Consider the following 26600-nt stretch of genomic DNA (forward strand, 5'->3'; position numbering starts at 1 on the left):
GCGAGTTGGGGAATCACGATTGTGTCTTACTAGTCAGTTGCAAGTGGTGGCAGGTCACAGGAGCCATTACCAGCCTATCAGCCAAATATACAGCGGTTAGCTAATTCACCAAGCAGCAAAGGCCCTTATGTCAAATGAATATATTAATCTGCTGCTCTGTTTTCTTCAAACATCTTTGAAATTAAACCCAGTACCAAGTTACTAGAGGCAAAATATTTCAAGCAAACATCTCAAAATTATCCTGTGGTGAATTTGATGCTGAAGAACTCAGTTCTACTTCTAAGCCTCTACGGTTCTACCAGCCATTCTAGTATATCCTGAATTATTGTACAGAAGTATGTTTAAATTAATTATATTAAAGGCAAAAACAAATTTGTTAAAAGCATTTAAGAAAAAAAATGCACTGTGGGTGCTTGTTCATAGTGTATGAGGCCTAACTACTCCATAAGTCACATGGGATGATTCAGCGTCAAAGTCACATTTTGCAGATGAATCATGAATGTAAGGATTGTTAGTTAACAATGAAATGAGTGAATGCACTTATATGCAGGATATTTCAGGATATAGAGCACGGTTGTTGGTTAGGACTACTTCATACTATTTATCAGAACCAAGCAATACAAGATGTTGTACATCCCTTGAAAGTCCTAGAGAAAAAAAGAAGTCCTAGAGGAAGTGCTCTACTGAGTAGTGACCGAGTATTTGAGTAGCCAGGTTTTTTCTAATAAATACATCCCTTGAAATACAAGATGTCATGCATAGTGAGGTTTTTAATATGTTCTACACTTAGCCAAATCAGACTGAAGATTCAGACATTAATCGCTATCACATGATATGCCAATCTGTGGAAGTTCAAAGGAAGCCTGGAATCCCAGATTTGCACATTTTATTGCTTTCCAAAAGAAAAATAGTACAAGTACAACAATAATGAGTGTAATCAACACATTTTCTTGCTTTCCATAATTTGCACTAACAAGTAGTAAAGAGAAATACAATCATACCAGAAACTATGAGTGGAAGTTGTGAACTATAAGCTGTGAGCAGAAGTTTTACACAAGGTCTTGCTCTAACTTTCCGCTATTGTAGATCATGGTCAAAAGTTGATCTTCAAACAATCAGCAAATTACTCGGTTCACTATGGTATGCAAGCCAGTTGGGCCTCAGTCCTAATGATTCATATGGGACTCAAACCATTGGAAAATTTCAGTATTCTTCAGGCTGGTGAACTCATGGTACGCATAGGCAACATTGAGCTCCTCGGTGACATGCCTCTCCAGACCGAACCCCTCAGGCAACACCCTGGCCACCTCAGCCGCCTCCTTCCACGGTGTTCTCCTCCCGTCCTTCTTGAGGAACCCCTTCTCATCCACGAATCCCTTCCGGCGAAGCACGTCCACCAGAGCGTCGGCGAAGGCCCGGGTCAGCCCCGGCACCCTCCCCGCCAGGAACTCCGCGCTCACGGCGAAGTCATCGCACCGGATCTCCCGCACGTCGACGTGCTTCTCCCTGAGCCTGCCCACGCTGTCCGCAACCAACTGCGCCCTCTCGGTGTCCTTGGGCATGTGCACGAACAGCGCCGGCGGATACCCGGTGGGGATCTCGGCCATGGCCCCGTACACGCCCTCCGCGATCATGACGACGCCGCTGCTGAACTTAACCCTGGCCGCGAGCGCGGAGAGGAAGTACCCGCCCGAGGACGCGCCGATGCCGACGAGCGGGAGGCCCGCGAGCTGAGGGTACTTCTCTGTAGTCCACCACTTGATGATGGACTGGACGGCAGCGAGCTCGCTGCCATCCTCCCCGTCCCCGCCGCCGGCGTCGTCGAGGGACCAGCACTCGGCGCGGCTGGAGACGGCGAGGACGGCGTACCCGCGGCTGAGCGCGGCACGGGTGAAGCGGCGCTCCTCGGGGAGCCCCGTGCAGCGCGGGCAGCCCGGGGAGGCGTCGAAGAAGTCGGTGGCGCGGATGGTGCACCCGGGCGCCGCGAACAACGCGGCTCGCAGCGGCGACGACGGGGGCGGTAGCTGCCACAGCACCTCGTTGCCGTTCCTTCGGGTGACGCGCGCGTCGAGGCGGACTGCGTCGGCGGCGGCGTCAGTGGTCAGCAGCGGCGCCGGGGGAGGGGCGCGCGGAGGGAGCAGCGCGGTGGCGAGGAGGAGCAACGCGCACGTCGAGGCGATCAGCACCGCGGGCCGGAGGGACTGCGGGATCCCGGCGAGGATGGCGTGCATTTCGCGTGTCATTATTAGTCGGCGCCTATGGAGATTGGAAGGATTGGGCAACTGGAGATCAGGAGATCCGAATCCGAGAGAGATTTGGGTGGGGATCGGCGTGTCAAAAGGCCCGTGCTACAGTACAGTGATCGCCGTTGACTTGGTTGCTGAAATGAACTAGGCCCATGTACAAATGTGGGCTGCACCTCTAGATCTTATTGGGCTTTCTGTCGCTTCCCTTCATCCATCACCCGGCTGCTGCCGCTTCATTCATCCTCATCTTGTCTGAGGTTCGGCGGCGCGCCGCGTGCCCGTGCCGTGCCGTCGGCGTGTGGGCTTAGGCTTCTTGCCTTCCCCGTCGCCATCCTTCTCCTTCCGGCGAACGGTCGTTGTGAGGTCCCCACTTCGTCACCTTCGCTTCCTCCCGGAAAAGGCGGCTTCGGTCGGCCATCTCAGGTAGCTCACCACGATCCCCAAGTTCCCAACCACCAAATCCCTGCTTCCGGTTGGGGATGGTTGAACTATTGCCCGATTCGCTTTAGTTTGTTGCTGCGTATTCATTGCTACTCACCGTATTGCTAGTTTGCATCACATCCACTCCGCTGTATGGTCGGATGTCCGTTACATGGCAGATTGTTGTTGCTAATGCTTTTTGCCGTTGTGCTAAGGACTGCACTAACTTATTGGCAGGGGAAAAAAGGAATGCACAATTTTTTCCCTCGAAGTATGAAATACGCTTACTATTATGAAGGATTGTTGGCATTTTACCTTTTATTCGAAACCCTGAAATGCACCCTTGTCCCGATTTCTCCCTGTACCGTGCCGTATGCCCTATATTCACATACCTTACAAGAGGTTTGGGTTGCCGTATGCCCTATTGTCGGGTAACATGGAACGGGGTACCCCGAGTGCATAACGAAAGAAATCACTTAAACACCATAAAAAACAAAGCCAAAGGATAAGCCGTTTGTTAAACCCCGGTCTCGTCCGAACCCACCGGCTCTCCGCCTTGCTCCCGGCCTCGTACGGGAGGCCTCGGTGGCCGGACAAATCTCCGCCTCACGCGAGGCCTCGCGTAGGAGCCTCGACAGGGAACCGATTCTCCGTCTCGCCCGAGGCCCCGCGCGAGGAGCCTCGGACGAGATGTCGATTCCCCGTCTCGCTCGAAGCCGGCTCGGCAACGACCCGTCGCTTTCGCCTCGGCCAGTCTCCCCGACAGCGCGTCGTGCCCCATTAATGCGCCAACCACTCCCGCAATATCAGCCGGACGACGGCTCAACACTGCGGAGCGGTCGACAAGACGGGAAGTCACGTCTACGTCATACCGTCCTGGACCGGGCACGGCGGGGATTACCGGCCACTGTGCTCTGGTGCTGTGCCCACGATCAGCGCCTGCACTACACTGTGCCACCTAACCCCCGCCCCAGAGACAACGCGGCATGGGGGGTCAAGTCCGGGACACCATAGCCTTGGAATCAGTGTATGTGACCAACTACTCCCTCCAAGCCTCGGCCATCCACTTCAGGGTCTCGGCAACTCCGGGATTCACGTCTGTCGAGCCTCCCACGATGGCCCGGCCTCGGCACCAACTGAGCCTCGGCTTCCCGCGCAGTCAACACACGATGACCAACACGTCGACTGCCGCGCCCGCTTCGAGATAGCACTGGAGCTTTCATGACGCACAGGATCGGATGTGACCGGCGCGTCGCCCCAGTACTTCAAGGACGGACCACACCGTCGGCCACGCCGCCACAGGAACAGGCTATAGGGCTCGAACACGCCGCCTCCGTCCGCACGACGCCGTGTAGCTAACGAATGTATTACCCTCGTCCCCCCTTCAACTATAAAAGGGAGGGACCAGGGCCGTTTCGAGGGGGGACACGGGCGATTAGACCTAGACTCGCGCAAACACACTCACTCAATTCACGCACACTCTCCCGCGGCCTGAGAGCAACGTCTCAAGCAGCCCGCACCGCTCCACGCCGAGACCTAGGACTAGCTTCCTCTCTCGCCCAGCTTGTAACCCCCTACTACAAGCACTTCGATGCAAGGAATACAAGATCGATCTCTCAGACTGCACGTAGGGCACCGATTGCCCGAACCAGTATAAACCTTGTGTCTCTTTGTATCACCATCCGGGATTTGGTACACGCAGTACAAATTTACTAGTTGGTTGAGGACCCCCGGTCCGAAACACCGACAGTTGGCGCGCCAGGTAGGGGCCTCTGCGTGTCAGCTTCGTTATCCCAACAAGTTCCGGATGGCAGACCCCGTACGACCACTGCGTCTCGGCATGGTGGTCTGGTTTGGGAGCCTAGAGTTCATGTCTCTAGGGCATGAGTACGACATGGTACTCCTCACACCCCGAGCCCCGCCTGCCGACGACGACGTCACGCACCCACAGCCCAGGCGCAGGCGGCGCCCGGGCGGCCGCTCACGTCGTGCTCGCCAGGCACGATGCGAGTGGGGCCACGCCGACACCACGTGAACCCAGGACGACACGCCGCGCTCCGCCGGTATCCCGTGCCCAGCTATTGGCACAAGGTCCCTGGTTGGGGGCCTGTCTGGCCTGAGCCTGGACAACGGAGAGACGCCGGTGGCGTGCGGCAACGCCCCGTCACCGAGCTCTGCTCCGCCACCTCCTGAGGAGCCGGCTCCGGCAAAGCGGAATTCGGCGATGGCACCATCTCCGTACCCCTTCGGGTTGAGAAATGTCGCCGCCTCCTATGCTTATGCCTACGCTTCCATTCACGCGGAGCCCTCAGGACACCACCAACGCTTCGCCCTCGACTTTGGTACCGCGACTTCGACTCACTCCCACGCCGACTCCTCGGAGGAGGACGAGGCGTGGGCCGGAGCGGATTTCTCCGGGCTTCGCGACCCTGAAGCCATGCGCCGTTTCCTGGCCGCGAGTGACTATTGCTTTGGCTACTCCGACTCTGACGATGAAGGTACTTACGATCCCACTCGTGAGTGCTTACACGTCGGACTTGGGATGCCAAGCACGGGCGATGAGGACGAGGGGGCAGGCAACCGTACTCCGCTTCATCAGGGAACGGGCGATGCCACACCCTCACGCATTATCCCACCGGCAGCACGGAACGAGAACCTTGCCCTCGGACAACTTCGACGCCCGGACCTGGAGCAGCTCCGTGAGCTTCAGGCCAAGGTCGAGCAAGATCGACTCCTTCTGCAACAGCTCCGAAACACACTCGAGCAGGAGCAGCAGGGCCGTGGTGACGGCGGAGGAGCCCGGCGGCGGGCCGCGACATGCACCACCGCATCAACGACGACGAAGGGGACGATCGTCCCCCAATCTTCAATCGCGCTAGCCAGAATGTCGCGGCTGCGGCGATGCTAGTGCGCGCGATGCCCGAGCCCTCTACCACGGAAGGGCGATGGGTTCACGGCGAGCTCCGGGATCTCCTCGAGACCGCCGCGGTGCAGCAGGCCGAGAGTTCCGCTTCACGGCGGCGCGGAGCCGCCTCGGACCTCCCCTCGGCACCGCATCGGCAGGATAGGGAGGCCTCGGTTCGTCCTGAGCCCGCTCGAGCGCCGACAATCAACAGGGTCCCCTCGGTCCACGACCGCCTCGACAACCGACGCGAGGCGCAGGGCGACCACGAGGTGGTCGGCCGACGACGGCGCCACGACAGTGAGGGGCCCGCTCGGGGCTACCATCCGCATCGGGGCGGCCGCTACGACAGTGAGGAGGACCGCAGTCCCTCTCCCGAACCGCCCGGCCCCCGAGTCTTTAGCAGGGCCATCCGCAGCGCTCAGTTTCCAGCCCAGTTTCGCCAACCGGCCAACCTCACGAAGTATAGCGGCAAGACCAACCCCGAGCTTTGGCTTGCCGATTACCGCCTGGCTTGTCAGCTAGGCGGCGCGGACGATGACCTGCTCATCATCCGCAACCTCCCCTTGCTCTTGTCAGACTCAGCACGAGCCTGGCTCGAACACCTTCCTCCCTCACAGATCCACGACTAGCGCGACTTGGTTAGGGTCTTCGTCGGGAACTTCTAGGGCACATACGTGCGCCCTGGAAACTCCTGGGACCTTAAGAGTTGTCGCCAGAAACCGGACGAGTCTCTCCGAGACTTCATCCGGCGCTTCTCCAAACAGTGCACCGAGTTGCCCAGCGTCGGCGACTCAGAAATCGTCCAGGCTTTCCTCTCCGGCACCACCTGCCGAGACTTGGTCCGAGAGTTAGGTCGGAACGTGCCGCGCTCAACTGCCGCGCTCCTCGACATCGCCACCAACTTCGCCTCGGGCGAAGAGGCTGTTGGAGCCATCTTCCCCGACAACGATGCCAAGGGGAAGCGGAGGGACGAGGCCACCGAGGCCTCGGCTCCCCGCCTCCCCAGGAAAAAGAAAAAGGGTCGCCAGGGGAAGCAGGAGATGCTCGAGGCTGATCTAGTCGCGGCCGCGGAGCGCAAGAATCCCCGAGGCCCTAGGGGCCCCGGGCTCTTTGACGACATGCTAAAGAAGCCTTGCCCTTATCACCAGGGCCCAGTGAGGCACGCCCTCGAGGATTGCACCATGCTCCGGCGTTATTACGCCAAGCTCGGGCTCCCCGACGACGATGCCAAGAAGAAGGGCGTCGGCGACCGGGACGACGACAAGGACGAAGGGTTCCCCGAGGTGCACAATGCCTTCATGATCTTTGGCGGACCCTCGGCGTGCCTTACGGCGCGCCAGCGAAAGAGGGAACGCCGAGAGGTCTTCTCGGTTAAGGTGGCCACTCCCCGATACCTCGATTGGTCTCGGAAAGCAATCACCTTTGATCGGGACGACCACCCCGACCATGTCCCGAATCCCGGGCAGTACCCACTTGTTGTCGACCCGATCATCGGCAACACCCGAGGACACCCAAGGACCAACGGCCAAGTAGAACGTGCCAACGGCATGATCCTACAAGGCCTCAAGCCAAGAATTTACAACCGGTTGAAGAAGTTTGGCAACAAATGGCTCGCCGAACTCCCATCGGTCATCTGGAGCCTGAGGAACACTCCAAGCCGAGCCACGGGGTTCACACCTTTCTTCCTGGTCTATGGAGCCGAGGCCATCCTCCCCACCGACTTGGAATATGGTTCCCCGAGGCTACAGGCCTACAACGAGCAAAGCAACCGCACCACCCGCGAGGACGCCCTCGACCAACTGGAGGAAGCCCGAGACGTCGCGCTGCTGCACTCGGCCAAATACCAGTAAGCCCTACGGCGCTATCAGGCCCGGCGCATTCGAAGCCGAGACTTGAAGGTAGACGACCTGGTGTTGAGGCTGACACAGAGCAACAAGGGCCGCCACAAGCTGACTCCACCATGGGAAGGACCGTACATCATCGCCCAAGTGCTGAAGCCCGGAACCTACAAGCTAGCCAACGAGAGGGGCGAAATCTTCACCAACGTTTGGAACATAGAACAGCTACGTCGCTTTTACCCTTAAATTTTCAAGTATTGTATATATTGTTTCTCGGAATACAATTGAGAAGCGTTCTTTAGTTGTTCTGATTTTTCGAGAAACCCCCCCGAGCCCATCGCGGGTCTCGGCAATACGATAACACTGTAAGGGAGACTCGGCTCCGCCTCTGCAGAACCGAGCCTCCCTCGGGGGCTAGATGGGGGACTCCCCCCTAAGTCCCACGCACCATTTTTTTAAGTCGTTTTTTGAAAAAATTCCTACGCCAAACTCTATGCACACTCTGACGAATCGGTTGTAAAAAACCCAAGGACCGAAAAGTCTGTTCCAAGGACAGAAGGCCGGTAGAGTCGCGAGACGGCCTACGCCCCCGGGCTACGACACTCCCTCACCACCTTTCGCCCAAGGGGCGGCTTAGGCTCCAAGGAGGTTTTTTGCAAAAGAAATCTGATCAGACACAACAGAGGGCAGAGGCTCGGAAATACAAGAAAAACGATTAAGAAACACGAGTACGTTAAAAAGAGGCCTCGACGGCCACAAGCGTTACGATACAAAGTTAATCCCTATTCTATTTACATGGCCTCTTGGGCCCAGGTCAAGGCTCAGGGCCTCCAGCATCGGCAGACGGCGGGGGAGGGACCACCTCCTCTTCGAACAGCTTGGCCAGCGCCGTGCCGGGGCCCTCCGTCGCTTCTATCAGCTTCGCGACCGCCTCGTCGGCCTCCTCGTCATCGTCGGGCAGGACGTAGCCATCGCTGATGGCCTGGAGGTCAACGCCAATGTAGTGCGAAGCGATAACGGCCAGCGCGCGCTTGACGCCCGTATGTAGCGCCCCTCGGAGTCGCTCGCCCACTTGACCGCTCAACGCAATCAGGCGGCTCCCGAGAGAGCTTCCTGACTGGACCCCCTCGACTTCCAGGGCCTCGCAGGCGGTACGGGCGGCGCTCTTCAGCGCATCGTGCTCCCCGATCTCGGTTTCAAGCACCGCTTGCACTACGGCGGAGGCCTCGGCTGCCTGGGTAACCTCCTTCTCCAGCTCTGCGCCAAACGCAACGGAATGAGGATGAGCGCAAAGGAATACAAGCCAGAACAGGGGCGGAAGTCTACGGGACTCACCCTCGGCCTTCTGCCCCCAGCGTCGGGCCTCAGCTTTCTCCTTCCAACGCTGGGCCTCGACCCGAGACGCCTCGACCCTCTCCTTCAGGCGCTGGGCCTCGACCCGAGAAGCCTCGGCCGCCCTGGAAGCTTCTCTCCCCAGCTCTGCGTTACACCAGGGAGTTAGGGAGCGAACATAAGAAAAAGCAAATAAAACGAGGGGAATAGGACTCACCCTCGGCCTTTCCCCTCCAGACCACAGCCTCGGTTTGCGAGGCCTCGGCCACCGTAAGGGCCTCATCCAAGGCGTCTTTCGTCAGCTGGTGCGCACTCTGCTCCGCCCCTAGCTGCCCAGCAAGGACCTTGCCCGAGGCCGCGGCCTCTCCAGCCCGGGACCTGAAGGCGTCCCGCTCACCGGCCACGCGGGTCAGCTCCTCCTCCAACTCCTTGACCCGCGCCGCCAGAGGGGCGACCTGCTCCTGGGCCGTGGCCGCCTCGACCTTTGCATCGGCACAACGAAGGCGGAGGTCCTCTACCTCCGCGCTCCGCGCCGCCAGAAGTTCGTTGGCGCCGGCAAACAGGCCCTTCTGCCGTTGGAGCTGGCCCTAGACGTCCCTCTCCCGCCGGAGAAAGACCGACTTCCCGAGGGACCGGGTCTCGAGCTCCTGGGTAAGCAGAACAGGGGTCATTCACTACAAGAAAACTCGGAAAAAGACAACACCGCATGAGAAAGGAAAGCGCAAACCTGGGCGACTCCGGGCAGATCATCGGCCACCACGGACAGCGTCGTCCGTAGTGACCGCTCCGCCAGCTGGCGGTATTGCTCAAAGGTGTCCCAGCGCCCGCCCTCGGCCGCGTCCTCAAGGGCGAACAGAGGCTCCCCCTCAGGGTCATCCCGGCTCTGCCACAGGACACGTGGGTGATCCCACCCGCGGGACTCGGGTCGTACCCGCACGAGGGCCGAGCTTCCCTCGCCCGGGGTCGGAATCGGCTGCTCCACGGCGCCGGCCACCTCGGCGTCAACCACCTCCTGCGCCCGGGAGGTATCATCGGAGGAGATCGGATGGACCTCCACCTTCCGGGCGCCCTCCCGCGACAACGACGGCCCTTGGCCCAAGAGTGCCACCGAAGCCTCCGCCGCCTTCATCTCTGCTTCTTGGGCCGACAGCCTCGCCGCAATCACGTCGGCTTCAGTAGTCTCGGGGGCTCCGGCCTCCGTCATCGTGGCCTCGGTAGTCCCGAGGGCTCCGGCCTCCGCCATCGTGGCCTCGATGGTCGCGGGAGCTACGGCCACCACCGCTGTGGCCTCGGCGGTCCTAGGCGCCCCGGCCTCCGTCGCCTCGGCCTGTGAAACCCCGGGGACCTCGATCTTGGTGGCCTCGGCAGCCAAGGGAACCTCGGCCCCATCCGACCCACGGGCCTCGCCATCGTGGGGCGGAGGCGCTCCCTCCCCCGCCTGTGTCGGGGCCGCCTCGGCAGCCCCTCCTTGGGTGGCCGGCTCCTTCGGGTCGGCCCTCGCCGACGCCGCGCCACGTTGTAGGGCGGCTTGCGCCTCCGCCACCCAGTGGGCGGTGGAGCCGGGGTTCACCTTGAGCGCTTTGAGGGGCGCCAAGGTAGGCACCTCCGCAGGTCGCTTCCGGCTAAGGACAAAACATTTACAGGGTCAGCACGAGACAAAAGAACGAACGGAAAGCGCTGCGGCTCCACCAAAAATACGCCTACCTCGAGCGGGGCTGCAACCGCTTCGGCACGACAACCCTCGTCTGCAAAGGCGGTGGCGGCGGCAGAGGCACGGCCTCCGTGTTCATCGGCGCCGGTTGGTCCTCGACGGACCCCGGCGCCCCCTCGGTCCTCTGCGGGGGCAGTTGCGTCGCCCCCGCCGCCACCCGCTCCACCGCTGCCGCCGAGCCCACCGGGCTGACGGCACGCTTGCCCAACGCCCGCTCCTCGAGCGTATCGGCCTCGGCCCCGAGGCGGGCAATCACCGACCCCGGGGCGGCTCCTCCTCCTCCTGGGAGAGCCGGGCTGCTTGCCGACGCCCCAGGCACCGTCTCCTCAACGTCAGGGAGATGGTCCAAGGGACCCCGCCCTATCTCGCCCCCGTCATCTCCATCCGAGGCATCCGTCGATAGCGACGGCGACGGGGACTCCTCCAACGGGAGACCGTCCTTCCTTTGCTGCCGACGGTGCTTATCCAGTTCCTCGCGCGCAAGGATCTTCTTCGTGCGCTTCGCCACCTTGGCGTCCTTCCGCCTTTTCTGCGCCTCGGCGTGCGCCCGGTTAGCCGCCCGCCGCCTTGCGTCCTCAGGAACGGGCGGCGGGGAGGCTCGCACGTCCCTCATCCCCTGCAGGAACGGCGAACACGGATAAGGGAACAAGAAACGATGAGAAACGGGGACGCCCCGGGGGTTGCAGTGGCACGCGACTTACCAGCGAGAGGAACCCCCGCGACGGGCGCATCGCGAAGGGGGTCAGGTTACTGCCCCTCAGCTTCGCCTCCACCGTCTCCCCCACCCAGCGAAGAATTTCCTCGTCGAAAAGAACGGAGGAAGACATCCGGATGCCCTCGTTTGGCTCATCCGGCCTCATCTCGAACAAGCGCCGTCGCCGAGCCATCAGCGGCAGCACCCTCCGGCGGTGGAAGGCAGCCACGACCACGGCCGCAGTAAGGCCACGGCCCCGCAGCCTCTCCAGCCCCTCCAGGAGCGGCTACAGCTTGGGCTGATCCTCCCTCGGGACGCCATACTTTCACCTCTCCGGGCAGCTCCCCACGATCCGCCCGGTGTAGGGGGGAAGTCCACCGTCGTCGTTGCGAAGGTAGAACCAGCTCGTGTACCATCGGCGATTGGATGACGAAAGCTAGGCCGGGATGTAGAGGTGCTGACGGTCCTGGCGCACTTGGAGAGTGCAGCCGCCAGCCCTCACCGCCTTCCTCGTGCCCAACGTACCCGTCGGCTTGGTGGTATGCCCCGACCGGAAGAGGTGGAGCCACAACTCCCAATGGGGAGCAATCCCCAAATACCCCTCGCAGACAGCGACGAAGATGGCCGCCTGCGCGATGGAATTGGGGTTGAAGTTGTGGAGCTCCACGCCGTAGTAGTGCGGGAGCGCCCGCATGAACCGGTCCGCCGGAAGGCCGAGGCCGCGCTCGTGAAAAGACACGAAGCTCACGACGTAACCGTTGCGAGGCCTCGGCTCCGGCTCACCCGACGGAGCGATCCACTCCGGCCTGTTGGGGTCGGTAACCGGACGAAGGAGCCCGCCGTCGACGAGCGACTGAAGCATCTCCACGGTGACGTCGGATGGACCCCAAGGATCCGCCTCGATGACAACAATGTCGCCGGCCATGAGTGCGATGGAAGGTTCGACTACGGCGGTGAGTCTCTCTCTCTCTCTCTCTCTCCGCCTCGCCTCTCTCCCTTCTTCCTCCCGGGGCTCTCTGCTCTAGCGACGGCTAAAAGACGGCAAAGCTATTGCGGGCAAGGTAAGGAGGGGAGGTGCGAGGCTCGTTGCGTATTTATGCAGGATGAAGGCGAAACGGACGGGCGACGAAATCGGAGAAGTTTCCCTCAGATCCGGCGTGGTTAATCCCGATCCGATTTTACCGCCCACGTGCCCACCTTTTCCTCATTAATCGCGGGAACAGTTACGTCCCATCCGCTGACACCACGTCGCGCCCGACCGCTGCAGCAGCAGGCGTCGTTCCGTCTCCCTAGAAAATCGCCTCAAAAGGCGCGCCAGCCGTTGTCGAGCCGATGTGGGAGACATTCCCCCCACCCTGTTCCTTTCAGATGAAGGAACTGGGCGCCGAGCCCATTACGGTCCAGGGGTTCGGAGGCTGGGCCCCTAAGGGTTTCGACAGCCGCCCTAGGGCAACAGAGTCAGGGACGACCGCGGGCGAGCTCACACGGGGCCGAGGCCCAAGCAAGCGAAACGCTTGGGACGCCCTAAGTCGTGTCCGAGACCGGTAGGGAGGTCTCCGAATGGGATCCCACCGTAGGGAGGCACCGAGCCACCGGGGCCCAGCGAACGGCCTCGGCACCCACTAGACAAACCCTCTGGTACTCTTGGAGTGCGTCTCTGGACCACTAGCCGACCCCTAGCGAACGGGGCACGGGCCTCCACTCGGACTCACCCGATAACAGCTCACCGGAAATGCCATCGGTCGCGCCCATCGAGGGTAGCTTGGCATATTCCACCCCTCCTTCCGAACGAAAAGAAAGCGTGAGGGTCGTACGAAAAGCCAGGGGAACCCCTGACGGCCCTCTTGCTCCGTGCAGAGGCTAGGGGGCTCCTCCTGCAACCTTGTCGAGACCCAGCGACCCAGGCTCACGTTCGAGGGGGCTCGGCAAAACAACCCCTCCTTCCGAACAAAAAGGACGCGCGAGGGTCGATTCAGAAAGTGAGGGGAACTCCTGACGGCCCTCTCGCTCCGTGCAGAGGCTAGGGAGCTCTTCCTGCAGATATGCTGAGACCCCGCGACCCAGGCTCGCACCCGAGGGGGGCTCGGCAAACAAACCCTCACGCGCGAGGGGCGTACAAAAAGCCAGGGGAACTCCTGATCGCCCTCTTGCTCCGTGCAGAGGCTCGGGGGCTCTCCCTGCAATTTTGCCGAGACCAAGCGACCCAGGCTCGCACACGAGTGGGCTCGGCAAAAAACCCCTCCGTCTGAACGAAAATGATGTGCGAGGGTCGAACAAAAAAGTCGGGGGGAACCCTGACCGCCCTCTCGCTCCGTGCGGAGGCTCGGGGGCTCCTCCTGCACCCAAGACAGAGACAAGCGACCCAAGCCCGCACTTGAAAATTCGAGAAAATGCGACAAAGGGCATCAAGCCCGTTGCGGTCCAGGGGTTCGAAGGCTGGGCCCCTAAGGGTTCCGACAGCCGCCCCAGGGCAACAGAGTCAGGGACGACTATGGGCGAGCCCGTACGGGACCAAGGCCTTAGCAAGCGAAACGCTTGAGGCGTCCTAAGTCGTGTCCGAGACCGGCAGGGAGGTCTCCGAATGGGATCCCACCGTAGGGAGGCACCGAGCCACCGGGGCTCAGCGAACGGTCTCGGCACCCACTAGAGAAACCCTCTGATACTCTTGGAGTGCGTCTCTGGACCACTAGCCGACCTCTAGCGAACGGGGCACGGGCCTCCACTTGGACTCACCCGATAACAGCTCACCGGAAATGCCACCGCTCGCGCCCATCGAGGGTAGCTTGGCATATTCCACCCCTCCTTCCGAACGAAAAGGAAGCACGAGGGTCGCACAAAAAGTCAGGAGGACTCCTGATTGCCCTCTCGCTCCATAAAGCGGCACGGGGGTTCTTCCTGCGATCTTGCCGAGACCCCGCGACCCGAACTCGCACTTGTGGGCTCGGCAAATACGATAACATCCCTCGGTCAACGTGAGAAAAAGACCCTGGAGGAATGAACTCACTCCCCTAGGGCCTCGGGGGCTACCCGGCGGGTGCGCTCGTGTGCACCCACCGAAACCTCGAAGTACGAAATGCTATTCCGCCAGAAGCTACCGCAAGTCAAGCCTCGTCAAAACCTCAAGAAGAGCGCTCACACTCTCCCTGAGGCTCGGGGGCTACTGTCGGGTACCATGGAACGGGGTACCCCGAGCACATAACGAAAGAAATCACTTAAACACCATAAAAAACAAAGCCAAAGGATAAGCCGTTTGTTAAACCCCGGTCTCGTCCGAACCCATCGGCTCTCCGCCTCGCTCTCGGCCTCGTACGGGAGGCCTCGGTGGCCGGACAAATCTCCGCCTCGCGCGAGGCCTCACGTAGGAGCCTCGACAGGGAACCGATTCTCCGTCTCGCCTGAGGCCCCGCGCGAGGAGCCTCAGACGAGATGTCGATTCCCCGTCTCGCTCGAAGCCGGCTCGGCAACGACCCGTCGCTTCCGCCTCAGCCAGTCTCCCCGACAGCGCGTCGTGCCCCATTAATGCGCCAACCACTCCCACAATATCAGCCGGACGATGGCTCGACACTGCGGAGCGGTCGACAAGACGGGAAGTCACGTCTACGCCATACCGTCCTGACCGGGCACGGCGGGGATTACCGGCCACTGTGCTCTGGTGCTGTGCCCACGATCAGCGCCTGCACTACACTGTGCCACCTAACCCCCGGCCCAGAGACAACGCGGCATGGGGGGTCAAGTCCAGGACACCATAGCCTCGGAATCAGTGTATGTCACCAACTACTCCCTTCAAGCCTCGGCCATCCACTTCAGGGTCTCGGCAACTCCGGGATTCACGTCTGCCGAGCCTCTCACGATGGCTCGACCTCGGCACCAACTGAGCATCGGCTTCCCGCGCAGTCAACACACGATGACCAACACGCCGACTGTCGTGCCCGCTTCGAGATAGCACTGGAGCTTCCATGACGCACAGGATCGGATGTGACCGGCGCGTCGCCCCAGTACATCAAGGACGGACCACACCGTCGGCTACGCCGCCACAGGAACAGGCTACAGGGTTCGGACACGCCGCCTCCGTCCGCATGACGCTGTGTAGCTAGCGAATGTATTACCCTCGTCCCCCCTTCAACTATAAAAGGGAGGGACCAGGGCCGTTTCGAGGGGGGACACGGGCGATTAGACCTAGACTCGCGCAAACACACTCACTCAATTCACACACACTCTCCCGCGGCCTGAGAGCAACGTCTCAAGTAGCCCGCACCGCTCCACGCCGAGACCTGGGACTAGCTCCCTCTCTCGCCCAGCTTGTAACCCCCTACTACAAGCACTTCGGTGCAAGGAATACAAGATCGATCTCTCAGACTGGACGTAGGGCACCGATTGCCCGAACCAGTATAAACCTTGTGTCTCTTTGCATCACCATCCGGGATTGGGTACACGCAGTACAAATTTACTAGTTGGTTGAGGACCCCCCGGTCCGAAACACCGACACCTATGTTCACATACCTTACAAGAGGTTTGGGTTGTGCAAACCATGTCTAATAAGGCAGGAAGGAAGAGAGAACATAGAAGAGGCTTTTACCTGTGTGTCATTACAAAAGTTTGTAATTACCCACAAACCATTAAAAAGTTTGAGCGGTCACAGGTGCCATTGGTCGAAACTTTTTTGTCCTCTACACCATTCCGTCCACATTGGATGCTAACGGTGTTAAACTGAGCTACGAAAAGACTTAAATACCCTCAGACTAGAGAAGCGAGCTGAAATTTCATTTTCCTCCTGTGCCACTCGCTGGATGAGTGTTTTGGCGCCAAATTGAGGATGGAGCAGGAGAGCGTTCGGTTGGACGAGGAGCGTCGTGCCCATCATCCCCGAAAGCGAGTACTTGTACTACCTGATAAAAAATGAAAACTGCATAGAACTTTAGCATCACAACAAAAAATTGTAGCTAAGGGACAAAATACATCACAATAATCTTTTTTACTGTTTACTTATATAGTGTTAGCAGGAACTTGCATTGCATGTACGAAGCATATATATATTATTATATTTCTCAAAATACGTAATGGAGCTCAAACTCATTTAAGAAAGAGAGCCCACCAGACAGGCGGCCACTATACATGGCGTCGTCTATATTTATCTGCGGGAGTTGTTGATCACAAACTAACAATACAAGAAGCTAGCTAGTAACCAGAATGTATAAGTATTCACGTATTTGCCCTATAAAGAAAAGAGGCCGGATGCATGAACTAATCGCCTACGTACGTGAGGTGTGCCAGAAGAAACAGGCTAGCAAGTTGCATGTGTGTATCATGTACGTATATATAGGTATGCGACAAGCTAATAGAAGTATGTACACGTATATGCAAGTAGCAGCAGTAAGCTTCTTCAATCACCAGGAAGGCGTACATGCACCTGTGCAAGCCGGCCGGCCGGCCGTAGAGACGACGCGTTCGTCAACTTCTTCATCATCAATGCAACAGCTCCTTAAATTAAAAAAAAAATGCAACTGCTCCTTCGCCCATAACGCCTGAAGTGTCCATGGATCATTGAACGCGTCGCGTTATGTGACGAAAAGGACCCGAGTCTGCGGCGACCAAAGCCGCATCTGGAGGGCAGCTAGCGCTGCACAGGCTGGCGAGAAGGGGCACTGACCGGCACCGCGCCGCCCGCTACAAAGGAGGTGCCCGCTGCGAGTGTCGAGTACGTGAAACCAGCATCCATATGGTGCCGAGATCGAAGTCGCTGGCCGAAAGCAGCACCATCAGCGGCATGTGCGCACCGTGGCGATGAAGCAGCCGAGGCTGCGCAGCGTGCAGAAGCGGCCGTGGGGCTCCCGCTCTCCGCATCCTTGAAGATGGCGCGCTGCCTGTCAGCGACTCCAGCATCGGGACTCCAGCATCAGTGCATCACCACCCCGACGAACGCGATCCAAGCCTTGGACAGGCGCCTACTCGATGACGACGCCGACGGCGGAGGCTGACAATGGGGGTAGGGAAGGGTGTCCACGGCGAATCGTCACCGCGGCGTCGCACATCCCACCGGAGCGCCCGTAGAACTACTGCGACTGCACCATGAAGCCGCATCCACGCGTGCGCCAGGTGCTGTCGTCGCGGACGCAGACGACGGGGCTGATCCTCTCGGCAAAGGCACCGGCGCGGCCACGGAGGTCCTGCGGCACCACGGTAAAGGCGTTCTACGAATAGGAGCCCGAGCAGAGCACGGCGTCGGAGCCGAGGACGACGCAAGCGCGGGCGCCTCTACACGGTGAGGTACGGTGCGGTCATGGGAACCGGTGTCGACGTGGGCGCTGCTGTCCGGTGAAGCCATGGAAGAAGATGACCTTGAAGCCACGCGCCCACATCGCCCTACGCGACTCGGCTGCCCGCCGCCCGCTGCAGAGGAGCCGTCAGGCTCTGCAGCTGCCGCTCCCGATGAGGGCCTGCTGAGGATAGGGTTGCCGGCTATAAACAAGATGGGGGCATTCTAGACATTTTAACTATCCGGACCCACATGTCAGGATGGTCAAACCGTTGAAAACTAACAGAATATGACGGGAATGGCATCGAGGGTAAAAAAGTTCCGACCAGTGGCACTTATAACCGCTCAAACTTTTTAATGGCTTATGGGTAATTATAAACTTTTTATAACGGCACACAGGTAAATGCCTCAGCATAGAAACTCAATTTGTGCCCTGTATCATAAATTCTGCAAGTCAGATATGAGGTTTTAACTTTTTTTGTGTGTGAAAATTACCTGTAAGAGCGGTATTTTATCGATGTGCAACTCTAACAACTGTGCTTACTTTAGCAATGATGGAAATCCCTGAAAGCATTATGGTAACACTGATTCTTTTCAATTTCAGCCTGATTTTTCTTTTCAAAACTGCACTTGTTCTTTTAACATGCATATTTTGCCTGCAATCCTTCATTGAAATCTGGTTTTCTTCGTTGCTAGTACATTTAGAGAAGATGGATCCAGAAGACTCTAGTGAGTATGAGGACGAAGAAGAAGAAGACGATGACTTGATGATATTCATCTTGCCAGCACTATATCTAGCATCTACTGGAAATGGAACTCTGGATCAAACATCGATGGTTAGTGATGGTACTGCAATTGAAACTCCAAGTCAAGTATCAAAGTTTAATGATGCTGAATGGATTTGTAAAGTGCTTGAAGATGACCGAGGCCAAGGCTATGATAAACTTCGTGTGGAGCCTCATATTCTCCTAGAACTTTCGCGCTATCTGAGGTCAAATGATCTTTTGAGAAATACCAGAGGTGTTTCTGTAGAAGAGAAAATTGGCATGTTTATTTACATGCTATCTCGAAATGCTAGTTTTCAGAAACTAAATGACAGATTCAAGTACAGTACAGAAACTATTCACAGACATATCAAGGCATGCTTTGATGCAGTCACACCAATGACTGCTGAATTCGTCAAGACACCTTTAACTCAAGCCCACCAGAAAATAGCATCTGATACACGTTACTGGCCTTACTTTGAGGTCAGTGTAACTTTTGGTCATATACATTTGGATTTTCTGCCCTTTTCTGTTACCTTGAGGATTTATTTTCCCTTGCAGAACTGTATTGGAGCAATTGATGGAATTCATGTCCCTATGACAATATCAGACAGCGAAGCAGCTCCATACCGAAATAGACAAGAATCCCTTACCCAAAACGTGATGCTTGCTTGTGATTTTGATTTGAATTTCGTCTATGTTTCTAGTAGCCGAGAAGGGTCTGCATCTGATGCAGCAGTCTTATACTCTGCTATAGAATCTGGATTTGAAGTCCCAAGAGGAAAGTACTACCTGGTTGACGGGGGTTATGCAAACACGCCATCTTTTCTTGCTCCTTATAATGAAGTCCCATACCATACTGAAGAGCAAGATGAGAGCAATTTCGAACCAATAGACTACAGAGAGCTTTTCAATCTTCGTCATGCACAGCTGCACAGACATATTAAGCGTGCTGTAGGCCTACTGAAGATGCGATTTCCAATTCTAAATGTCGCAACATCATACCGAAAAGACACTCAACTGAAAATTCCTTCAGCAGCAGTTGTTCTACATAACATAATTCAGAGACAAGGAGGTAATGAAGAGTTGTTATGTGAGCAAACAATCCCATTTGCTTCCCATAAAACAGTGAATCTTCCTAGTGGTGATGATACATATGGTTACGATGTTTCAGCTTTGAACAGTGAATGTGACATGGGTAATGCTTTGAGAGATGGTATTGCACTGAGGATGTGGGCAGATTATGAAAGTAGCATGTGTCTGATTTCAGAATAGAACAGGCTAGCCTAAAAGAATATTGAGGCAAGTAGAAGACTGCTTACTTTCAAGCTGCACTTAGGTGTTGGTCGTTACATGCTGCATATGGTTTTTTTATGACATCCAGATCCTTGCTCCTGATGCATTTGCTGATGTGATTATTCAAGTTTTGAACTGTGAATTAAGACTTCTATGGCTTCTGGTTGAAAACGAAAGTAGTTATGCTTTGTTGCTTACCGAGTTGATTCCCACCTTTAAGTTGGCTGCTTCATATCCTGCATCTGTTAACTAAACTAGGTGTCTAAATATATGTAAATGGGAGAGCTTTATTAGGAGATGCAGTTGCTGTCGTACCTATAATCCATAATCAGGTGCTTGTATTAGGATTCTATGTTGGTACGGAAATCTAGTTTTCTTGTGCCATACAGAGCAACGAATTTCTCCATTTTGTGAATTACGTACTATTTTGTTTGAAAGTTCAGGTATCCTGCTGTTTTTCTTTCTTTGGCCAAGTCAGAAGTTAGGCTTAGTTCCGTTGAGTTCAGTTCCTGTCTGTGTGAAGTTCAAGTTATTTTATTTGTTACAGAGGTATTAATAGTGTTTCTTTTCTTTTTGCTGATCATGTAGTAAGACAACGGAATTAATCCCTGTTTGGAACGGTATGTGTAAAGCTGTTCATTTGTCTGTCAATTTGTCAACGCTTTGCTACACGGAGTGATCCTTTGCTTTTCTCATTGTTGGTGCACTTTTTCTCCAGCGTCTGAAAAGTGGACCATCCATTTTATGTAGCCACTTCGCCTGCAAAGCATAAAAGGGCATCATGGCACCCTTCTGGAAGATAGAAGCGACTCGACTTCAAATTGCTGGAATGGCACATTTCCTACACGCCACGTGAAGAAATCCACTACCCCAGCTAGGAAAACTCACGAGTCTTGACGGCCACCTATGGCACGGCAGTCGGTTGGTGGAGTCTAGGTTCACGAGTTCCCTCATGTCTGCTCCTTCGCTTCACCACTCCAATTACCCTTGGGTTCACTAGATGGAGGTGTACTAGTACCACTTGTCAAAATAGAAGACTATGACCTCTGTGACGCCATGGAATTTATCCTACCAAAACAAACCATGCATAGGGAACAGACCATTTTCTTTAAACAGACATTGGAACTTAGACTAGAACTTGTAGGGCCCTATTCTACTGGGAAACATCTCAAAACACTAGTAGTTTCTAAGAAAAAATAGTTACCACTAGTGCAAGCCTAGGGGTTATATTTTTAAACCCTTATAATATCTATAAAAAAATCTGAATATTTTGGGACAAAATTGTATTAAATAATCAGGGTATATTATTTTATTCATAGCATCATACTTAATATTTTGTGAAAATAGGCCTGCCCAAACATTTAAAAGGTAAACGGATACCCTATATGCATGTCCTAAGGTCGTGTTTGGTGAGTTTGCTAGAATTTTTTTAAAACACGTTCGAACATAGGTCTCACAGGTCCAAGTTTAAAAATCTGTAATGGAAAACCGTAACACATACACCATGGGCTGTTTTCACTTCCTTGGCCCGTTGCCTCTCTTCCATCTGGCCCATCCATTTCTGCCCACCGTCTCCTGTGCCTGTGTTCCTCTGAACGCGATGACGACAGACACTCACCGGAGTCCACCATCTCTTCCTGCAGCAAACCTCGCGCTCCTTCTCTTTTGATTCCTAACTCATCTCTCTTTGTTTTGTTTAGACTCTGTGCTTTTATACAAAGGTCGGGATTGTATCAACTTGATGTAACAATTGTAAATTAACAAAATCCTTCCTTTAAAAAAAATCCTTCTCACACTTCACCACACTTAGTTGTCGAGGTGCTCTTGACTAACATGTCATTCCTAGGAGATTCAATTCTTTGGGATGTTTTCTCTTGGTATATTAAAGAAAATGTTTCTAGCTAACGTTTAAAGAATAGCCCTCTAGTCAGCTGGAGCACGGGAAATTGGAAGAAATAATTGAATTGAAGGTCCACACCATTTTCGCACTCGTGAAACCGAGCTCTACATATCACATATGGCTGTGGTGGGTGCAAAAAAATTGGAATCATTCATCTTTCTTGCACACGCGTCCAATGCAGCTGGACAAGGTTCATTTCTCATAGGGAACAAATGCATGTTCAGGGAAGCAAGGAAAAGAATAGGAGGATGCGGATAGAAAAGAATGGCCCCATGTTCAATTGGGCCGAAAGGGTAGTGGGCCGGTGTTGGGTATGAGCTGGTGGTAGGCGGTGAACGTATCGCGTGGGTGTGTGACTGAAATGTGTCTTGTGGGCTGCTTCAGGCTGGTATACACGAAGTCACGAACTCAGTTTCATAAATTCACTAGCAGGTACCCCCGTGCTTCGCACGGGCCAGCAAGCCAGAATTGTAGTACTCACTCCATCCCAAATTGTAAGTCATTCCAAGAATCTTGAAGAGTCAAAGCATCTTAAGTTTGACCAAGTTTATATAATAAGATAATAACATTTATGATACCAACTAAGTACTAATAGATTCTTTGTTAATTATATTTTTATAGCATACCTATTTGATGTCATAAATCTTTGTAATTTTTTTTATAATTTTGATCAAACTTGAGAAGCTTTGACTCTCCAAGATTCTTAGAATGACTTACAATTTGGGATGGAGAGAGTACATCATATGATTATACATGGAACAAAAATATTAGTAAAAAATTAGTTACAGATAGGATGTTATTTGAGCCTTCATAGGATAATGTAACCATAGTACAGGGATGGTTCAGTTGGATCTGGAGACTCATTTCGCCATGGGCCAAAGACCTGAATTGTTACATGAGGATAGCAGACACTATGAGGACAGCAGACACTGGACTGAACCTGACACGGTAAGACCTGAATTAGAGTATAACAAATTAGGGGTGACTGATTGTAACGAAAATTGAGGGTAGTAAGAAGATCTGGCCAATCTGAGTACATTAGTTGCGTATGTCCTCATTTGTGGAACAGTGCCTACAATGCATGTAGCAAACAAATAAATTAATTAATTATTAAGAGCAGATAGCCAATTTTAGGCAACTGGCTACATGGGTATGAAGAATCGATTTGCTCAATGATCTTATTCGTTGTGGACAATGCTCTAAAGGCGTATAGTCGTATACTACCATGGTTAGGTACGGAAAGCTGTAGCGGCAATATATAGCAATGGATTTAGCAGCGTAATGGACTCAGCGTGTTGACATGCAGCAGGAAACCAAGTCTTCCACGAAGTGATAAGAGATGGATAAAAACATCGTTGAGTCAAGCAAGATTTATGGTTTGCATATTCAGCACATCATAACCCTAAAATAGTAACTTAAAGGAACATATTGGCAGGTAATGTCTTTTCATGTGTAGAAACATCGAGGGAAATATAGGGCTTGGCTAACAATTGTGCATACCTTGGGAAGGGCCATGTAAAAAAATCTGAATAAATCGAAAGGTCTTAAATAATCATTGTCATTGACGGTGCAGTAGGTGTGCCGGATGGTAAGGCATTGAGAACCATCACCCCTGCCTATTGAGAAAAATAAGGAAGCCAGGTTCAGGATAAAAAACCCACTGACCAACACAATTACATGGGTTTTTTATGCCATTCGATCAGTCATAACATTTACAAAGCCTACAATTAAGGTACATCTAATGATGTTCAATATGAAAACTATAGGTATAGAAAATAGTATGGTTTGCATCAAGTACATCGTAGTCCTGAGATGATAACTTAAAAGGAACATGTCAGCAGGAAAGGTCTTTGCATGTCTAAAAACAGGAGGGAAACACAGGTCTCATAATAGAAAGTTAGACGAACTGCAAACAGAGGTCTGATATATGTGGAAAAATATGAGTAAACAATATGTTTGTCGTTACAGATTAATATAATTAATGTAGCAATAGAAAAAATTTATACCAATCCAAATTACGCATTAGGGCATATGTAGCGTGGCTCTTTCATGGACGAAACACAGATTTAATCAACAACAGAAAACTGATTGTAAGACGCCAGCAGTTCAAATTTTCAATCAACTTCATTGTGGATCAGCATCTTCATTATTCCAAATCGTCAGCATTCGAAGATGCAGAGATGGACCAAAATTCAGTGGTGGAAAGGAAATATATTTTGCCATGTTCATATGGAGAATTTTATGTTCAGATTGAGCATTTGAAAATTGCATCAGTACATTCATCCAGGAAAGCAGGTAATATTTATGTTTTGACATGTTAGAAACAAATTAGTGCTCGAGTCATCATGTTTGCTAATAGGAAAATCACATGGTAATTGAAATGCAGATTGTTTTTATAACCCTAACAAATTAGTCTGTGGCTCTAATGTCTCGTCATTTTCCAATTTGACGAAACATTCTGTAGCAAAGCAATTCATTGATAAATCACAATCATTTTGGTGACTAAAAAATAAGATGGTCAAATTCAAAAGTACAACACCAACCCTGAGAAGCGAGAAGGAACAAACCTTTGCTGTAATATCCCATGATAATTTCAGAGTGGAGACACCGTATGGGTCCGGAGCTGCATTATAAGGCCCCAATGCAATGGTCCAGAGCTGAGGCAGAACAGTAAGAATGTGAATCAACCGCAAGCAGTAGATAAATGAGTTTAGCTGTTGCTAATACTTAGAAACACAAAGCACTGACAAACATGTTGACACCGAATTAGGACTAATGAGCAGGACTCAAGAAGGCAGTCCAAGACATAGAGGAAGTATACGAAACTAAAGTAATTTTACGTTTAGGGAAAACTATCTGAAATAACCAGGGTGGAAATAGGACGATTCCATAACAAATATGACTACATTGCGCATGAGACAGAGAAGGCATATGATATTTATTTAGTTCTTATGCGCCATGGCACAACCTACGTTAGCAGTGTAGGTCAGGATTTAGTTTAGAATAACTTGGGAAGTAAAATTTGCGCAACTAAGCTAGTGGGATCGGAGAACACTGAAACACGTCTAGGCCAAGATTGGCTGTTGTCCACCAAGAATACCTGGATTTTTGGGGGGCGCAGCGTGAGACAACGTTGAAGGCGATAGGCATACAGACCTGCGCAAACAGTCAAAAGAGGAATAGTTTTTTCCCCACCTGGGCACGCACGCAGCCGTCAAGGTGACCTTGCTCGCTGCAAGGAAGAGGAGAGAGGAGGGCAGATCCCCGCAGGAAGGGGAGCGGGAGAAGGAGAGGCGACCTTGCTCGCTGCAACGAAGAAGGGAGGCGGAGACCGCAGTCATGGCAGAACAAAGAGGAAGGAAGGGAGCGGCCCGGCGGCAGCACCGAGGCAGGGCGCAGCGGCGCTCTGCGAGGCCTGGCCGCGCCGGTCGGCAAGCGGAGGGCGCAGGCGGGGCGGCGTTCCGGCGTCGCACAGTGGGCGGAGGCGGCAGGAGCGTGGAGGCAGCAGCGTACGGCTCGGCGGCGGCGGAGGCTCGAGGCAGGTTTCTTTTCTTTCTTTGGGGGCGGTATTTTTTTGGTGGGCGATGCGGACGCGTAGATAGGGCTATTGGGGCGCGCGCTCGATGGTGGCAGGCATCACGCGGCTGGACGGCTGATCGGACGGTCAGGCGAGGAAGGCTGTGGATGAGCAGTGATCTGAGTGTAGGAAACGGGAGGGCACTATTCATCGGCAGTGGAATTCACCAGGATTGCCAGGTGGTCACAGCGACTGCCCCCGCGCTGAGTGCTTGTGACGTGCGTGTACTTCTGCTACATTTGTACTGCTTTTTTTTTTGTATTTTTGGTCAGGCTCCCAAAGCTGACAACACGAGATCCTGAAAAAAGATAACGGTGCACAAAAGAAGAAGAAGAAAAGACAAATGCTGATGTTACGGCTTGACAATTACTCACATAGGGGCCCAGCAGGGCCTGCTCCTGGCCGCCACGTACCCGCCCGCGGTTGATCACGACCTGCCACGCTTTTTCGTTGCATCACTTGCTTGCAGCTGGAAACCCTAAATGTTGCTGATTCAAACCAACCAACCGTCCGCATACAGATTTGGTTAAGAAAAACAACCACATAGACAAGGCTAAGGGCTTGTTTAGTTGTAGGAAGTTGGAATTTGGGGCTACTGTAGCACTTTCGTTTTTATTTGGTAATTAGTGTTTAATCATGGACTAATTAGACTCAAAACGTTCGTCTCGTAATTTCCCACCAAACTGTGCAATTAGTTTTTTTTCATCTACATTTAATGCTCTATGCACGGGTCGCAAACATTCGATGTGACAGGTACGGTAGCACTTTTTGGAAATTTAGGGTGAAACTAAACAACGCCTAATATAATGGTAGTCCGAACGTATGGTCTAGCTAGTGTGCACTGTGCAACAGGTCACGGTCAAATGACGTTACTACATACGGTAACCGATAGCAGCGGTAACAGATGACGCTACGGCCTTGAAATAGTAGGCCGCCGCACCTGCCCGCCACGCGTGCCCCGGTGTTGACGCAGACACGCGACAGCGACAGGGGTTGGGGCGCCGAGCTGAAGGCGTTTCGATCCCGGGCTACCTGCCGCGGCTGGGGGGGCCTCGAGTCCGGGGGGCTTGGCCCCACCAGCTCGACGACAAACAGTGGCATGACCCATGGTCCATGGACGGACGAGCAGAGCTCGCGCGGTGGGCAGTGAAGGGGCTCCCTTCAGTCAAGGCCCCGCACCGCACCTCTCGTTTCGCTTTCCCCGTGTCCACAGCACAGACCCCAAGCGACCAATCCTACAGAAAAGCCCGTTTGGAAGGACGCATTGGACGTGGAAGCGCAGCAGCTGTATGTCACCAAGGCGTTTCAGACATTGATGGTAATTTATTGAAGCTGACAGTTAGTTCAGCCAAAGATAAGTTCTCTACAATCAAAGCCATTTTTTGAGCTCATGCTTTTATCAAAAATAAGCTTAATAATAAAGGGAAAATAAGGTCACTAAGAGTAGCCATGAGCAAATTTCTACCTGTTACTGTTATTGGATGTGTCTTAAGATGGACTTGAGAAATTCATTGCTCATTATCTGATAAGTTCTAACAAGTAGTACCGGTTTGTGTGTTGTGGTGATGTGGTCAAATTGTTATTTTTAATCAATCATCAAATACATGCCGAAGACACTTAAAAAGATGCATAATGTTGTTGAAAAACACCGATTTCTTCTTCAA

The 26600-nt window shown here is 53.9% G+C and overlaps 3 protein-coding genes across 3 annotated transcripts; 1 reads left to right on the plus strand and 2 right to left on the minus strand.

Moving 5' to 3' along the window:
- Positions 1–858: 858 nt before the first annotated feature.
- Positions 859–2376, minus strand: LOC136471426 (uncharacterized). The gene has a single exon (XM_066469151.1). It carries the CDS (start codon positions 2241–2243, stop codon positions 1167–1169), a length of 1077 nt encoding a protein of 358 aa, XP_066325248.1. The 5' UTR covers positions 2244–2376; the 3' UTR covers positions 859–1166.
- A 132-nt stretch (positions 2377–2508) lies between these two features.
- On the plus strand, positions 2509–20061 carry LOC136471425 (uncharacterized). Its single transcript, XM_066469150.1, has 3 exons — positions 2509–2669; positions 18096–18646; positions 18725–20061. Exons 2-3 carry the CDS (start codon positions 18110–18112, stop codon positions 19436–19438), a joined length of 1251 nt encoding a protein of 416 aa, XP_066325247.1. The 5' UTR covers positions 2509–2669; positions 18096–18109; the 3' UTR covers positions 19439–20061.
- LOC136468768 (uncharacterized) lies at positions 4102–9984 on the minus strand. Its single transcript, XM_066467219.1, has 4 exons — positions 9729–9984; positions 8745–8888; positions 8272–8666; positions 4102–4107 (listed from the first exon to the last, which is right to left on the minus strand). The coding sequence occupies exons 1-4, from the start codon at positions 9982–9984 to the stop codon at positions 4102–4104; spliced, it is 801 nt and encodes a 266-aa protein (XP_066323316.1).
- Positions 20062–26600: the final 6539 nt, after the last annotated feature.

This window comes from Miscanthus floridulus, chromosome 8 (genome assembly GCF_019320115.1).
Source record: "Miscanthus floridulus cultivar M001 chromosome 8, ASM1932011v1, whole genome shotgun sequence".
In the NCBI taxonomy this organism is placed as follows: Eukaryota; Viridiplantae; Streptophyta; class Magnoliopsida; order Poales; family Poaceae; genus Miscanthus; species Miscanthus floridulus.